A 17,103-nucleotide genomic window follows, 5' to 3' on the forward strand; every position below is an offset into this window, starting at 1 on the left:
CCTTAATTGTTAGTACTTAACAGGGAAGTGGAAATGGGTCTAAAAAAACCAGCTTTCTAAATCTGTAAGAAAATGGAGATTGCTAACAAAATCCTGCAACAGATGTCATGTGCACAGAACATGATTATAGGACACTTCTCACAAAATGGATAGGAGGAAAGCCATACTCTGTAATCAAATTTTTGGAAAGTTAAGTGAACACTAATTCTTAGATTTAAAAGAAAAAAAAATCCTGACTCATGTATTTATAATCCAATTCCTAGAAACCAATACTTCTTAGTAATTAATAAGCAACAATAAGTAATCTGGCCTACTTCAAGCATTTAGATTTAGTAGTTCTACAATTTAGAGGGAAGAAGCGGTTTGTGCTCTGTTACTAGAAATTTTAAGAATATGACCTAACTTCCAGAAGGTATATTTATACACTGTAAGCCAGATCTTCAAAATAAATAAATAAATAAATAAATAAATTTATTTTTAAAAGATTTTATTTATTTGACAGAGACACACAGTGAGAGAGGGAACACAGCAGGGGGAGTGGGAGAGGGAGATGCAGGCTTCCCACTGAGCAGGAAGCCCAATGCGGGGCTCCATCCCAGGACCCTGGGACCATGACCTGAGACAAAGGCAGACGCTTAACAACCCAGGCGCCCCTCAAAATTCTTGTATTGAGATTCATGTAGTGGAATTTCCTAAAAGATCATGCATAATGTATAAAATAAAATTTCTCAAATGTAAAAGAATCTTCTTCCTTGCTGAAGTTAAGTATAAAATAAAGAGTATAAAATGTTTAAGATATTACCTATTCTTTACCGTAGGAAATTTTATTCTAAATTCTAAATACAATAAAGCAAATGTGCTACTAAATTCTGCTCATAGGGAAAGAATTAACTCTTAAACTTATATGTGATATATAATCCTATTAAAATGCTGATTATTAGTGAGTGTTAATCAGAATTAACTTGCTCTGTACTCCAATGGAAAAAAATGTGTGATACAACCAATTTTGAAAGTTAATATATATTGAGCACTTTCTGTGGGTCATCACAGTTTTCAGTCTGTTACACTGACACATTCATTATCCTGTTCAATCTAATCCTTATTATTAGTAGTATCCCTATTGTTCCCATAAAAGAATAGGCTTAGAGAGAGTAGGTCATGCAGATAGGGCTTCCTGAGTGCACATTTAGTAATTTCATGAGGATTCAGACCCCAGTCTCTATCATCTAAGTCCCATATCCTTCCCATGGCACAAGGGAAAATCAGGGATGAAAGAACAAGTGAAATTAAGGTGCCTTGTAAGCATGCAGGTTTATGAGTGGCACAGACCAACATGAATGTCTTACTTCACTAAAATTTCCTCCTGTAGTTTCTTCCGTTTTGGGGGTCTTCCTCTTCTTTTTCCTGTTTTCCCAGGAACAGCAGAGACATTTTTTTGTCCTTCACTTTCCCTAAGAAATAGTATATTAAATGAAAATGTTTTTTAATAGAATTTATGCATTACATATGTTTTATAAATTAACAACTACAGTTTTTCTGGTCATGAGTTCATTATAAAGGATTAAATGCACTGGTTATAGGGAAAGAGCAGAATGACTTCCTGTCTTCTCTTATTAGCATAAGAAAAACCAACATTTTACAATATTAAAATCTGAGTATAAACTAACACACTTCCCTAATAGTTAATGAAAATGAATGAAGCCAAAATAAAGTAAGACAGCATCATCATCCTGGGACACTGTGGAACCAAGGTCTCCTCAGTTAGAAGGCTCACATTTCAGGCATTCTTTAAGGGCCTTCTAGTCCTATACTGATGCAGCAGATCATTAATTCTAGTAGAAAAAAGGAGTCCTCAAGAACTGATTACAAAAGGACAACTGCCGCCGTGAGTGACTACACAGCTGGTGACTTACTGTAGACAATGGTCCGTGCTACGGGCAAAAAGGACTCCTCAGGTACCTCAAATCAAGCACCTAATTTCCAAACAACAAGATCTTTCATCACTCTGATAGCAGAGGCTGCGTTATGAATTATTTTTTATTTTTGTATGAAATAACTCCTTGCCAACTCTTTTTTTTTTATTTAATTTTTTTATTTTTTTCACTCCTTGCCAACTCTTGACAGGCATGCTGTTATTATCTAATTCCTTCGTAAGAAAAAAAATCTGTGCTGCAAAATTCTGATATATTTTTGTAGAGTAGCTATCACAACCCTGACCTCAAAGATTGTACCTGCTCAACGAGAGTTCTCCATTGGATTTTCCTTGCACCGGGTCCTCCTTATACATTCGTGTTCCATAGAAATACCAATAGAGTGCCCCTGAATTGTCTTCACCCAATGGTTCCACACGGAGACTGTCTGCATCCAAACCCTTGGTAGAAGAATAGGGAAAAGAGGTTTGGGGAAATAGGAAACAAAACAAAACAAAACAGGAGAAAAATAAATGAGGATTCAAAATTTATAGTCCTATGTACCTCATATTTTAAAATGCCTAAGCATCTTAGGCAGCATTCAATCAGGGCACATGAAACACAGAGAAAATGGGAAGATGGTACTTTCCTTGAAGAGCAGGATATGGAAATATTTCAAATACTTCCCATCCCCATCATTGCCCATATTTCACCAACAAAACAAAACAGGAAACAAAAAGGAGTTTTGAGGAACATATTACATATTTGGTTTGGACTTATGTGTGCATCAACAAAAGGAAAAGACAATACAACGGAGTAGAATCCAATGTTGTAAAAGCTTTGCCCCACGTGAATCTCTGTTACAGCACCATCGTAACCTTCAGTAAACTCTTATTCTAGCTGAGATCCAGCAATACAGCTCCCAAATTTACTGCAGGGTCTGACCTATTTTGGTCTTCCCACTGTTATTCAAGAACTTGAATTCTCAGCAAAGACTGTGCTTAAATTGCACAATGATTTTATACCGTGTCCATGAGAGGGCTGGACTGAGAAGCTGTCAACACATTTCATCATTTCTGACTGAACAGGATTAGACACTGACCTCCCTATGAGTAAAAAGCAATAGTCCACATCATCCCTCTGAAACAGACTTCTAAAAGAGACAACAGTAGAATCAGAGGGAAGATATCTACATCTTCCTTCTCCAACACATATTTTGTAATGCATTGAGTATGTACATAGGTATATACAGGGATAACCTTCACTCACACGTCGGATGAAGTCATTATAGTTTACAATAAATATTTCAATTATGCTAAATCCAATTTTAGACCTTAGGAAATAAAATTCAGTGGCTTAGTTGCAATTTTGGCCCATGACTGGGAGAATAAATAGGTACCTCTAACTGTTCCTTTGTCAGCTGGAACTCAGCCATGTAAAGAAAGAAAACCAAACTAGAAATTAAACCAAGATAACACACAATCATCTATCTAAATGTATGGCTTGGAATCCTTTGGCTACAGTGGTCATTGTATACATTTTTATTGTCAATGAATTCTGGCTTTTCTTATTATCTTCAGATTTTATATCCTGATTGCTGGCCTTTTGTTTGCTCTAGGAAAAGGGCTTATTTGTTAAGCACCTTGAGAAGATCGAAGACATCATCTGCATCTAGCCGATAATCACAGAGGCGGTGCAGGATTTCCACACGAGTACGAAGGGGCAGGTCTTGGAAACTGGCTTCTCTCAAAGGGTTAGGCTTCCCTTCTTCAAGCTCCCAGCGGTAGTTGATAATGTCCTCTAGGTAGCTGTGGAATGTCTGAGGCCTAAACAAATGGCCCCAAACACAAAAATACATTAATATAAAACACAGGGGATGAGTGGGAAAAGTGGAAAGAACTGGTAGTTTAACAGCTGACAAATCTTAAACAGAAAGCAGGAAATAAAAAAGCAATAATAGAAAGGGTCTGAAAGCCCCTATTGAAGTTCAATGCTATTGTACTATCTACTTGGACCAAATGCTGTCAAATACCAAAGATGATAAATATGTTAAGAGGGTTTCTCACAGAATAGATCGCTTTACTTTAAACCACAAACAGCATATTCTGGTCAATATGTAAAATAACCAATGGTATAGATTGTGAAACTAAGGCAAGTCTTACCTTTGCTCATGCAATTAAAGAGACTATACAGTTTGAATGGACAGCAGTTCAAAACTAGGTCCACAATGTTTGCCCAGCCTAATTAATTATATTTCAAGTTAAGAATTAGAGGTCAAAAAAAGTTGTCTAGATTACAAGCAGCTACTTCAATATGCAACTATAATCTTACATTCTGTTACATAATCTTTAAGATTTGTTAAAAAAATACTGTATTCTTGGGGCACCTGGGTGGCTCAGTGGGTTAAGCCTCTGCCTTTGGCTCAGGTCATGGTCTCAGGGTCTTGGGATCGAGCCCCAAGTTGGGCTCTCTGCTCAGCGGGGAGCCTGCTTCCCCCCACTTTCTGCCTGCCTCTCTGCCTATTTGTATAGCTCTCTCTGTCAAAAACAAAACAAAACAAAACAAAACAAAAACTGTATTCTAAATTTTGAAGATTTTTTTCTACAGGGAACATTTAAGACAGTTTGACGGCAACCTAAATTTTTCCTGATTAGTTTGACAGGCAATTTTATAACTTCATTTTGAGTAGTACCCAAATGTGCCTTGTATACAATATAATAAAGAGCTGTTTAGTTGTTAGATGATTATTCTCCCTCAACTTTTTTTTTTTTTGGAAGTTTTTATTTATTTATTTGAGAGAGTGAGCAATTGAGAGAAAGAGCATGAGCAGGGGAGGAGCAGAAGGAGAGGGAGAAGCAGACTCCCCACTGAGCAGGAAGCCCAATGTGGGGGCTTGATCCCTGGACTCCAGAAACATGACCTGAGACAAAGGTAGACAGTTAACTGACTGAGCCACTCAGGTGCCCCCCCCCATTAATGAATCTGGGTATAATCTCACCTATTCGTGACTTAAATTTTTTTTCCCTCACTAAGCAAGGAGCTCTAAAGAAGCTACATGTTAATGTAATTTTAAAAAGAGGCATGTACCATGCTGAATGACAATCTGTGGTAGTTACACTTGCAGAAGAAGTCAGAGGAAATATTCATGGCAAAAAAATCAAAGAGCCTTATGCAAACAATAAATTAAACATTTTGATTTTCAAAGAGAGAAGAAACTACTTCCTTACTACTGATCCTTCAACTGGGGGAAATGTGAACATGCTAGTTTACCAAGACGCAGCATAATGTCTCTAATATCAAGGCTCTCAGGCACCTGATTTGACTGCAGTATCTATATTCAAAGTCTGAGCACGGGCATGTGAATACCTGGCTTGAACCAGGTAGGGTATGCACCGGCTTCCTCTCTCTACTGCCTACAAAGCTGGGAAGCTGGTGCTGCCCCTTCAGGAGGGAGGAGCTGGGCAAAGAACATGCCAAACTGGGAGTCAAAACCAGTGTGACAATGGTGAATTTGAAAATAAAATGGGGTGTATTTTTTAAATTGCTTTTTAGTAGCAAGGAGTATGAAGACAATAACTCTTTGGTAATACATGCCTTTACCACATGCATGCTACACTCTGCTACACTTTCTAAAGCACACCAAATACCCCAAGTAACAAGGCATGTTTTTCCTGCAGTAAAATAAAATATGTAATCTATAATATTGAGACAATTTTCAGAATGGGAGCTTCGCTGGGGGATGTGGCAGGAGGCAGGCTGGGTCAGGCTAGGGATAGGGAAAGTTCTAATTCTAGTGTGAGGCAAAGGAAGCACCAGCATACCAGTCCTGCAACACTGAATGTGTATAAACAGTGTTGTTCTTTGTGCCTACAATCTGTCTGAAAGCCTCTACTTGTCTCAAAGTGCATGTTTGAGATTCCTTTCCAATAGCCCTATTATCCTACTCGGTTTCAATTACATGGCTTTTGCTAAAGGTTTTCTTAAGACATCTCCATACTACCTTACCAAGAGATACTTGAGGGCTTAGAATTCAAGATAATTCATTTTCCTTGTAAACCTCCTCATATAAATCTATATCCCTTTCTTCAAACATCAGAAATTCAAAGAGGGGAAAAAACTTCTAAGAGCATTTGAAACAAAAAGGCTGCAGGAAGCCAAAAATCAGGCTAACACTTTCTACTTGGTGGTTCTTAATCTTCTATATGACATAACACTCTTGGAATATTATGCCTCCATCAGAAAGGATGAATACCCAACTTTTGTATCCATATGAAGGAAACTGGAGGAGATTATGCTGAATGAAGTAAGTCGAGCAGGGAGAGTCAATTATCATATGGTTTCACTTACTTGTGGAGCATAAGGAATAACATGCAAGACATTAGGAGTAGGAAAGGAAAATGAATGGGGGAAATCGGAGTGGGGGACAAACCATGAGACTGGACTCTGAGAAACAAACAGGGTTTTGGAGGGGAGGGGTGCAGGGGGTTAGCTGAGCCTGGTGGTAGGTATTAAGGAAGGCACATACTACATGGAGAACTGGGTATGGTACACAAACAGTGAATCTGAGAACACTGAAAAAATAAAATTAAAAAAAAAAAAATCTGATGAGGACCATATACTCTCTCACCCGAAAAATGAGCACACACACAATTCTGTATGCACTTTCAGATTTTGCTACTCAAAGGAAGCAAAGGGCACTATGCTGTTGAAGACTACTGGAACATTCCTGACTTACTCATCTATACAGCTCAGTGCAATTCTCTCTTAATGACTAAAATACCTCTCATCTTTCCGAAATTATTTTGAATTATAATAAAATGTCTCAATAGAATATAGTTAACAGAAAGATCAAACTAACCAAAGGTTATGAACACATACAGGTTCACTTTGTTTCTTGTCTGAAAAAGTTCCAAATGCTTTAAAATTTAAAATTAAATGAAAAAAAAATTAAAATTAAATATTTTCCTTATCATAACTTGTGCGGGAGAGAGAGAGAATATGTGATTATCACCTTTCAAACTCCCAAAATTAGCTATTTCTCTTTTTTTTAAGATTTTATTTATTTATTTGACAGACAGAGATCACAGGTAGGCAGAGAGAGGAAGGGAAGCAGGCTCCCTGCTGAGCAGAGAGCCTGATGCGGGGCTTGATCCCAGGACCCTAGGATCATGACTTGAGCTGAAGGCAGAGGCTTTAACCCACTGAGCCACGCAGGTGCCCCCAAAATTAGCTATTTCTCAGAACTCAAGCACTATGCTTCTGAGAGTACATGCTTCTGCAGGTGGGACGAATGTTGACAAGGGTGGCAGGACCTCAGTAAAGTACGTAACACAAGTCTCAGCTGGCTGGAGCTGGCAGAACTCTTGACCACGTATCTTGTATTAACTGATCTCCAACCTACACTAAGTGATCACAGATGAAAAGAGGACTCTTGGGGCACCTGGGTGGCTCAGTCATTAATGGTCTGCCTTGGGCTCAAGTCATGATCCCAGAGACCTGGGATCGAGTCCTATGTTGGTCTCCCTGCTCAGCAGGAAGCCTGCTTCTCCCTCTCCCACTCTTCCTGCTTGTGTTTCTTCTCCTTCTTTCTCTGTCAAATAAATAAATAAAATCTCTTTTTACAATTCTTAAAAAAAAAAAAAAAAAAAAAAAGATTTGAAAATCTTTTAAAAAAAGATTTTCTTTGGGGCGCCTGGGTGGCTCAGTGGTTAAAAAGCCTCTGCCTTCGGCTCAGGTCATGATCCCAGGGTCTTGGGATCGAGCCCCGCATCAGGCTCTCTGCTCAGCAGGGAGCCTGCCTCCTCCTCCTCCTCTCTCTCTCTGCCTGCCTTTCTGCCTACTTGTGATCTGTCTGTCAAATAAATAAAAATCTTTAAAAAAAAAAAAAAAAAAGATTTTCTTTGACAGAGAGAGAGAGCACAAGTAGGCAGAGCGGCAGGCAGAGGGAGAGGGAGAAGCAGGCTCCCTGCTGAGCAGGGAGCCAGATGAGGGACTTGATCCCAGGACCCTGGGATCATGACTTGAGCTTAAGGCAGCTGCTTAACCAACTGAGCCACCCAGGCAACCAAGAAATAAAATCTTAGAAAGGAGAAAAAAAAAAAAAAAAAAAAAAAGAAAGAAAGAAAAGAAAAAGAAGAAGGAAAAGAGGACTCAAGTTCTTTGAGGCCTGTGTTGGTTCTTTGAGACATGAAAGGCAATCTGTAGTCTTTACATGCAGGGGAACAATTTAGACAGTCATCAGGGGTAGCACAATGGAGACCTAAATGAAAACAACAACAACAACAAAACAAAAAAAACCATTCCTTCCACTGCCTACAGCTCTCTGTGAAGTAGATAAAATATGTGTGAACAGTTAAGCTACATGAGTACATGAGCACTGGAGTGAGAGAAAGATTTTGGTTCCAAGTGAAGCAAGAACTAAAAGGCTTTATAAGAGTATCTGATAAAGTGTTTATTCTTAAAGATCATAAAAAGACCCAGAACAAAAAAATTTAAATAACTACTCTTCTCTAGGGCCATGTAATGGCTGCTGTACTCAACATATCCTAAAATCTTATTGAAAGCTGCAATCAGTTAAAAATCAGGGTAATATTAAATTAAAGGAAAATAGGACTAAAATACAAAATGTATCTCTTAGAAGAGAAACATATATATAATATAGATTTTATAAGACGTTTATGAATGCTTATTTCGGGTAACAGAAAAGCACTAAAAGTCAACCTGAAATCAAAATGTAACCATCCTTAAAAAAGATGAAATACGTTTTTGAATGGAAGCCACATGGGAACCTAAATACTACTGGTATTAATTGGGAAAACTGAAGTGTCACGTGTAAGTTGTGAAAAGGTACAAGAAGAATTCTGCATAGCTGGGGCACCTGAATGGCTTTATTGGTTAAGCAGCCAACTCTTGATTTCAGCTCAGGGCACGAGCTCAGGGTTGTGAGATCGAGACCTATGTGGGGCTCAGTGCTCAGCAGGGATCTGTTGGGAGATTCTCTCCCTTTCCCTCTGACCCTACCGGGCTAGTGCACACATGTTCTCTCTTTTTCAAATAAATATATCTTTTAAAAAATCTGAATAGCTTCTGATAATTTAAGGATTAAAATCTGTTAGCTCTAGAGCCACTAAAATATGCACAAACACAAAACCAACAGAGGAAATGAAGAAAAGTACTAACAAAAATAATAAAAAAAGAAAGCACTTAAGGGCCAAAAGAGGAACAAAAATCAGAACAAGATGCTCAACATCATCAGTCACTTGAAAATACAAACCAAACCCACAATGAGATATCACCTCACACCCACAAGGACAGCAAAAATTAAAAGACAGATAATAATAAGCCTGTGATGTGGAGAAATTGGAACCCCCATACACTGTTGGTGGGAGAGGGAAATGCTGTAGCTACCTCAGAAAAGTATGGCAAGCTACTCAAAAAATTAACAGAACTACTATATGACTCAACTATTCCACTTCTAGGTATATACTTAAGAGAAATGAAAACAGACATCCATACAAAAATATGTACACAAATGTGCATATACAGCAGCATAATTTACATGAGCCAAAAAGCTCAAACAATGCAAATGTCTATAAACTGATGGATAAAATATTTTTCAGCCTAAAAAGGAACGAAGTAGTTGATTCATGCTACAACACAGATAGCCCTGAAAACATTATGCTAAGTCAAAGCCAGACACAAAAAAGCAAATAGTGTATGACTACCCTTATAACAGATACCTAAAACAGGAAAAAATCTGCCTAGTATTAGAGGTTGGAGGAGATGGGGAGTGATAACCAACAGATATTAGGCATCTTTTGGGAGTGTTAAAAATGCTCTGGAATTAGTGGTGATGATTACAGAGTTTTGTGAATATACTAAAAACCAATAAATTGTACACTTAAAAAAAAAAAAAACGCCCAGAAGAATAAGTTAGAAAGCAATCGCACCAACTGCATTAACTATAAATGGATGAAACGTCCCAACTAAAAGTCAGAAATTCTCAGACTGAGTGAAAAAAAGCAAGACCAACTATAGGTTATCATCTGTAAGATACTATTTAACCATAAAAATACAAACAATAGGAGAGAAAATTAGGCAGAATGATAGGTATTAGGAGAATGAACATTAATAACAAAGTAGTTTGAAGAAGACAAAAGACCAATTCACCACGAATACATAACAAGACTACATGTATGTATCTTACAACAGTACCTCAAAATTCACGGAACAAAAAATGACAGAAGGAAAGGGAGAACAGACAAATCCACAAGTATAGGCAAATATTTTTAACATCTTTCTAATTAATATGCCAAGTAGACAAAAGAACCATTGAGGACAGAGATCTCAAAAATACTACAACATGACCTAACCGATATTTACAGAATACTATACATAAAAACTGCAATATATTCTTCTCAAGTGTGTATGAAATGCTCACTATGATAAACCAGATGCTGGGACATACAATAAGTTTCAATAATGTTAAGCGATTGAAATCTCATGGAGTAGATTATCAGAACACATGTAAATTAGGAATAAAAACACTAAGATATCCAGAAATTAAACAACACACACTTTTATAACCCAAGGATCATGGAAGAAATATGAAAATAAAGTAGAACATGTTTCAAATGATAATGAAACTACAGTATATCAAAGCAGCCAAGCACTGCTTAGAAGGAAAGTTACAGTTTTAAATACCTAAACTGAAAGGGTAAAAAGTCTCAAAAATAGTACTGTGACTAAAGAAAAGAAGAGCAAACTATAAAGTAAACAGAAGAAAATAATAAAAACAAGAAATCCATAAAGTAGAAAACAAGTGAACAGTAGGTCAAGTAAAAAGTTGATTCCTTAACAAATGTTTGAAAAGTTTGAAAAGTTTGAAAAGCCTGCAGAAAGAATGAAGAGGGAGAAACAACAAATTATGTATCAGGAATGAGAAGTGGAGCTATCGCTGCAAATCACACACATTAAAAGGAGAAGAGAACACTATGAACAGCATTATGGGAAAAATTTTACAACTTAGTTAGAGTAGACAAATTCCTTGAAAAATGCCAAATAACTTACAAAAAAGGACTTAAGAAATAGAATACCTAGACAGACTTCATCTATTCAAGAAAGTGAATCAATAATAATCAAAAGCTGGCACAAAGAAAACTACAAACTCAAAGGCTTTCAGTGGTCAATTCTTTCAAATATTCGAAGAAACATTTTTATTTTATTTTACTTGTCAGAGAGAGAGTGAGACAGAGAGAGTGAGCACAAACAGGGGGCATGGCAGTAGAGATAGAAGCAGGCAGGGAGTCTGATGCAGGACTGGATCCCAGAACCCTGAGAACATGACATGAGCTGAAGGCAAATGTTTAAGTAACTGAGCCACCCAGGCGTCCCTCAAGGAATATTTTTGAAAGAAATCACACAAACTGTTTCAGAAAACAGGGGAGAACACATCTCAATCCTTGCACCAAAATCTGACAGATACAGAACATAAAACTAGACCATTATTCCTCATGAACATACATGCAAAAATCCTCAATAAATTATCAAGCAAATCACATTCAGCAGTATACAAAGAAAGCAACACTTCCTATTTAATGGTGAAAGACTGAACACTTTCCCCCTATAATTAAAAGAATATATATTGAGGGACACATGGTGGCTCAGTCAGTTAGGCATCTGCCTTTGGCTCAAGTCATGATCCCATGGCCCTGGACTGAGCCCTGTCTCTGGCTCCCTGCTCAGCATGGGGGAAGTTGCTTCTTTCTCTCCCTCTGCTTCTCCCTCAGCTTGTGTTTTCTCTCTTTCACTGTTTCAAGTAAACAAATAAAATTTAAAAAAGTTTGTTTTAATTATTTATTTGAAAGAGAGGGCACAAGAGTGGGGTGAGGGCCAGAGGGAGAAGGAGACTCCCTGCTCAGCAGGGAGCCCGAAGCTGGGCTTGATCCTGACATTCCAGGATCATGACCTGAGCCAAAGGCAGACACCTAACCAGCTGAGCCACTCAGATGCCCCAATAAAGAAAATCTTGGGTGGGCGGGGAGAATATTTACTGGGTCTTTGCCAGTAGAGTAAGACAAATATAAGGGACATAGAATGGAGTGGAGGAAGCAAAGTTGTTTTTAACTGTAGACTACATAAAAATCATCAGAAAGCTACAACAAAACCAGTAAAACTAAACAGTGAATTCAGGAAGATTGTAAAAACATGGTTGGGGCACCTGGGTGGTGAGCGGGTTAGGTGTCCAACCCTTGGTTTCGGCTCAGGTCATTATCTCATGGGTGGTAATGGGCACCTGGGTGGCTCCGTAAGTTAACCATCTGCCTCTGGCTCAGGTCATGATGCTGGGGTCCTGGGATAAAGCCCCAGGTCAGGCTCTCTGCTCAGCAGGAGTCTGCCTCTCCCTCTCCTCCCTGCTTATGTTCTCTGTCTCAAATAAATAAATAAAATAGTCTTTAAAGGTATTTTATTTATTTATTTGACAGACAGAGAGCACAAGTAGGCAGAGAGGCAAGCAGAGAGAGAAGTGGGGAAGCAGGCTCCCCACTAAACAGAGAGCCTGATGTGGGGCTTGATCCCAGGACCCTGAGACCATGACCTGAGCCGAAGGCACAGGCTTTAACCCACTGAGCCACCCAGGCACCCCATCAAATAAATAAATAAAATCTTAAAAAAAAAAAAAAAAATCTCATGGATGGTGAGATCAAGCCCTGCAGCGGGCTCCATGTTTAGCAGAGAGACTGCCCGAGATTCTCTCTGTGCCTCTCTCCCCAGTCTCTTTCTAAAATAAGTAAATCTTATAAAAACATGGTCAATATACAAAAATCAACAGCATTATATGCATACTAGAAAAAAAATAGGAAAAAAAATTTGAGAGGCACTGGATGGCTTAGTTGGTTAAGCGACCAACTATTTCTTTTGGCTCAGGTCTTGATCTCATGGATGGAGACACAAGCGCCATGTTGGGCTCTGCACTGAATGCAAAGTATGCTTTAAGTTTCTCTTCCTCTGCCCCTTCCAACTCTGGTACCATGCACATATGTGCCCAGGCGCACTTGCTCTCAATAAACAAATGCACACAAAAGATAAAAATTTTAATGTAATTCCACTTACAGTATCATCAAAAATATCAACTACTTAGAAGCAAATGGAAAGCCGCTTCAAAGTTTTCAATGTGAAAACTAAAAAAAATTATTGAAATTAAAGAAAATAAACAAATAATGAAACATATATATCATGATTAAGGACAGGGAAATTCAATGTTGCTCAAAATGTCTACTGTCCTAGCAGGATGCTTCCTCCCCTCTCCGCCACCAAAATGTTGTTTTAAAATTTATATGGAGGGGCGCCTGGGTGGCTCAGTGGGTTAAGGCCTCTGCCTTCGGCTCGGGTCGTGGTCCTGGGGTCCTGGGATCAAGCCCCACGTGGGCTCTCTGCTCAGCAGAGAGCCTGCTTCCCCCTCTCTCTCTGCCTGCCTCTCTGCCTACTTGTGATCTCTGTCTGTCAAATAAATAAATAAAATCTTAAAAAATAAATAAATAAAATTTATATGGAAATGCACACGAACTTAGAATAGTAAAAACAATGAAAAAAAAAATTTCTGCCCAAAGTTGGAAAATTTACTAATACCAGACAATCTGGTATTTGTGTAAATATAAGACATACAGATCAATGGAATAGGGCAGAGTCCAGAAAGGTACCGAATATATACGATATCCATATGGAAAAAAAAAAAGAACACTGACCTTCTACTTCACACCCAGTATAAATATTAATTCAAAATGCATCATAAGGCCAACTGCTAAAACTGAAATAACATCTAGAAGAAAACTTTCTTGACATTATGGTAGGTCCTGATGTTGTTAGTAGGAATATAAATGACTCACAACTACTTAGAAAATAGTCTGGCAGTTTCTTTACTCTTAAAATTCCCAAGAAAAGTGAAAACATATGCCCACAAAAACATCTGTATGCAAATGTTCATAGCTGCTTTACGCATGACAGAAGCAAAATGTAAGTCCATCAACTAGTGGACATATAAATTGTGACATATTTCTCCAGTGGAATAAAATTCAGATTTCCTCTCCCCATAATGGAACAAACTACTGATACAAACAGCAGTATCGATGACTATCACACATTATGCTGACTGAAAGAAACAGGACACCAGAGGACAGCCATATAAAATTCCCAAATAAGGCAAAACTTACAGTGATAAAAATCAGATCACTGACTGCCTGGGGTACAATGTGGAGGGGTGGGGATATATTTAATGGCAAAGTGCACCTTCTGTAGAGATGAAAATGTCCTATTATCTTGAATAGGATGGTAACAACATGGTGTACTCTCTGTCCAAAAAAAAGCCTGTACCCTTGAATTGTACAAGTTTTATTGTATCTATATCTAAATTGCATCTTAATAAAGATGAGTTTACATTGACTCATTTCACAGAAGTACTGTAATTTTCAAAAAGATAAATAATATTTCTACAGAAGGGAGATGGGACCCCCAAGTACTAAATGGTTAAGAGTCTTTAAAGAATCTATTATAGAATCTTAGGTATATAATTAATGCTGAGAAGTAAAGTTTATGATTGTTATTGAGTTTCTATTTTGAATATTTTATTTATTTATTCGACAGAGATCACAAGTAGGCAGAAAGGCAGGCAGAGAGAGAGGAGGAAGCAGGCTCCCTGCTGAGCAGAGAGCCCGATGTGGGGCTCGATCCCAGGATGCTGGGATCATGACCTGAGCCGAAGGCAGAGGCTTTGACCCACTGAGCCACCCAGGCACCCCATGAGTATCTATCTTGAGTGGGAGCCACAAGACAGCGAAACAAAGACCACACTGAAGCACAGTTTAGTCTAGGTAATCAAAAGAGCACTCTCGTAAAAGTGATAATAGGGAAAAAAGATCTTTTGGTGTCAACTATCATCATAATGATCATTTAATGGAGGACATTTTTATAGGGCTTACTTAAACCATTGCTCAAGACATTGTTTGATGCAATCCTATCTTCACTTTGACAGCTAAGAGCAAACCAGACGTTCCTGATTTCCAGTCCCAGGCTCAATTAGGTCAGGGTACTTCTCAATGAAGAAAAAGAAATGCTACAGAGAGCAACCAGCTGATGAATCCCATTTAAGTGCCTACAGGATTTTTATTGATAGAGGTCCATAAAACCAACTCCTAGAATTGTAATTCCAGGGAGATAACAGGAGGAAAAGTACGGAGTGTTTCAACAGCAATAAAAAGTATGTTACTAACACAAAGTCTGTTACTCTCCTTTTTTTTTTTTTTTAAAGATTTCATTTATTTATTTGACATACAGAGATCACAAGCAGGCAGAGAGACAGTCACAGAGAGAGGAGGAAGCAGGCTCCCTGCTGAGCAGAGATGCTGATGTGGGGCTTGATCCCAGGACCCTGGGATCATGATCTGAGTCGAAGGCAGAGGCTTTAACCCACTGAGCCACCCAGGCGTCCCTGTTTCTCTCCTTTTAAGTTTATATACTGAGTGGGGAAATCAGCAAAGAAACTGCAAAGACAAAACAAAATAAACAAGAACCCATGTGTCTGCCATCAAGCTTAAAAAACAGAAAATTAGTCATTCCCTAGGTTAGTGGAACTTTAAGGATGGTACTGGACCAGCATCATCTAGAACCTATAAAGAATGTAAATTCTCAGCCCCATCTCAACCTATGGAATTAGACAGAATTACACAGCAGTAGGACCAGCAATCTGTCTTTAAACAAGCTGTCTGGTTGATTCTGATATTCCTTAAGGTTGAGACTCACTCCCTTAGATGTTATCATTTACACTTAACCCTAACTATGGTAGTCTCCCTTCCTACCAGGTAGAATCACTTTCTTGAACTGTGGTAATCAGTGCCTTGATTTTCTCTCTTTCTTTTTTTAAATGAGAGAGAATGTGCTAGCACAAGTTGAGGGGAGGGAGGGACAGAGTGAGAGGGAGAAGTAGACTCCCTTTTGAGCAAAGAACTTGACACAGGGCTGGATCTCAGGACCCTGAGATCATGGGCTGAGCCAAAACCAAGAGTTGGCTCCTTAACCCACTAAGCCACCCGGGCACCCTTCCCTTCATTTTCTTTATAAATTTCCCCACATATATTTATCCTCATTTAATTTCCTTGTTTTACATTTACAGAAACATATCACTGGTCCAATGCTTCTGTGAATTGCTTTATGTGCTCAACAATTTTTTCTGGCCTATTTATCCATGGTTATGTAGATAGCTGTGATATGGCTGACCCTTAGCTCCTAGAGGCCACTGCAGTCCCCAGCCAAGGGAGCTTTCCCAACATGGTTGCTTACTTCATCAAAGCAATTCTACAGCATCTGAAACGGAGTCGGAGTCCTATACAGTATAAAACAATCAGGGGAGTGATACCCCATCAGTGTTCCCAAATTTTACTGGTTAGGAACAGATCCTACAACAGTAGCCCAATGCTACATCACTCACCTCATTTCCTCATGTAGGCATCTCATCATCTCACATCATCCTAAGAAAGGTGCATACGGTACAGTGAGACATTCTGCATCGTGTTGTGTGTGCATATTCATGTTAACTTTAATCACAGCAGACTGTTACAATTGCTCTATTTTATTGTTACTGGGATCAGTCTTTTACTGTGCTTATTTAAGTATTTATTTAAATTTCAGTTTTTACTATGCCTAATTTATAAATTAAACTTTGTCATACACATGGTTCAACAGGTTCAATACTATCAACAGTTTCACGCATCCACTGGGGGTCTTGGAACATATCCTTTGCAGAGGAGGAAGGGTGACATGACCACTCTTCCTTGGTAATAAAACGAACAAATTCCTGAAAAACTTGAACTGCTATTTTATTCTAAACATCTCCCAGGCACAACAAATTCCTAAACAATATAAATAATACCAAGCCAAACCAAAGATTTGCACTGAATCCCACCGTGCTACCCGGACACTGTTTAGACATATGTGAGAGCAAATATCACAACAGCACACAATGGGGCATGTGTGGAAAAGAGGCTCCTATGACTTAGACACAGCTTTGCTGCTTAAGTTTCCTCACAAGTTAAAAAAAACAAATTGTACAAATGATAAAGTTCCTTTTACTTCAAAGACATTGATTCTGCATTGCAGATTAGTTTGAGATTTGAGCCCACAGATGTAAGTCAGGTGGTTGTGA

The 17,103-nt window shown here is 38.4% G+C and overlaps 1 protein-coding gene across 5 annotated transcripts in view; it reads right to left on the minus strand.

The window, feature by feature from the left end:
- Positions 1 to 17,103, minus strand: part of LOC125107250 (cat eye syndrome critical region protein 2) — a 180,147-nt gene that overhangs the window by 41,854 nt on the left and 121,190 nt on the right. For all 5 annotated transcript variants that reach the window (XM_047742159.1, XM_047742160.1, XM_047742161.1 and 2 more), the window contains exons 3-5: positions 3,553 to 3,736; positions 2,232 to 2,371; positions 1,347 to 1,451 (exon numbers count right to left, since the gene is read on the minus strand). In XM_047742159.1, the coding sequence (XP_047598115.1) occupies positions 1,347 to 1,451; positions 2,232 to 2,371; positions 3,553 to 3,736 (429 nt within the window). The remainder of the gene's footprint in view (positions 1 to 1,346; positions 1,452 to 2,231; positions 2,372 to 3,552; positions 3,737 to 17,103) is intronic.

This window comes from Lutra lutra, chromosome 8, assembly GCF_902655055.1.
Source record: "Lutra lutra chromosome 8, mLutLut1.2, whole genome shotgun sequence".
Lineage (NCBI taxonomy): Eukaryota > Metazoa > Chordata > Mammalia > Carnivora > Mustelidae > Lutra > Lutra lutra.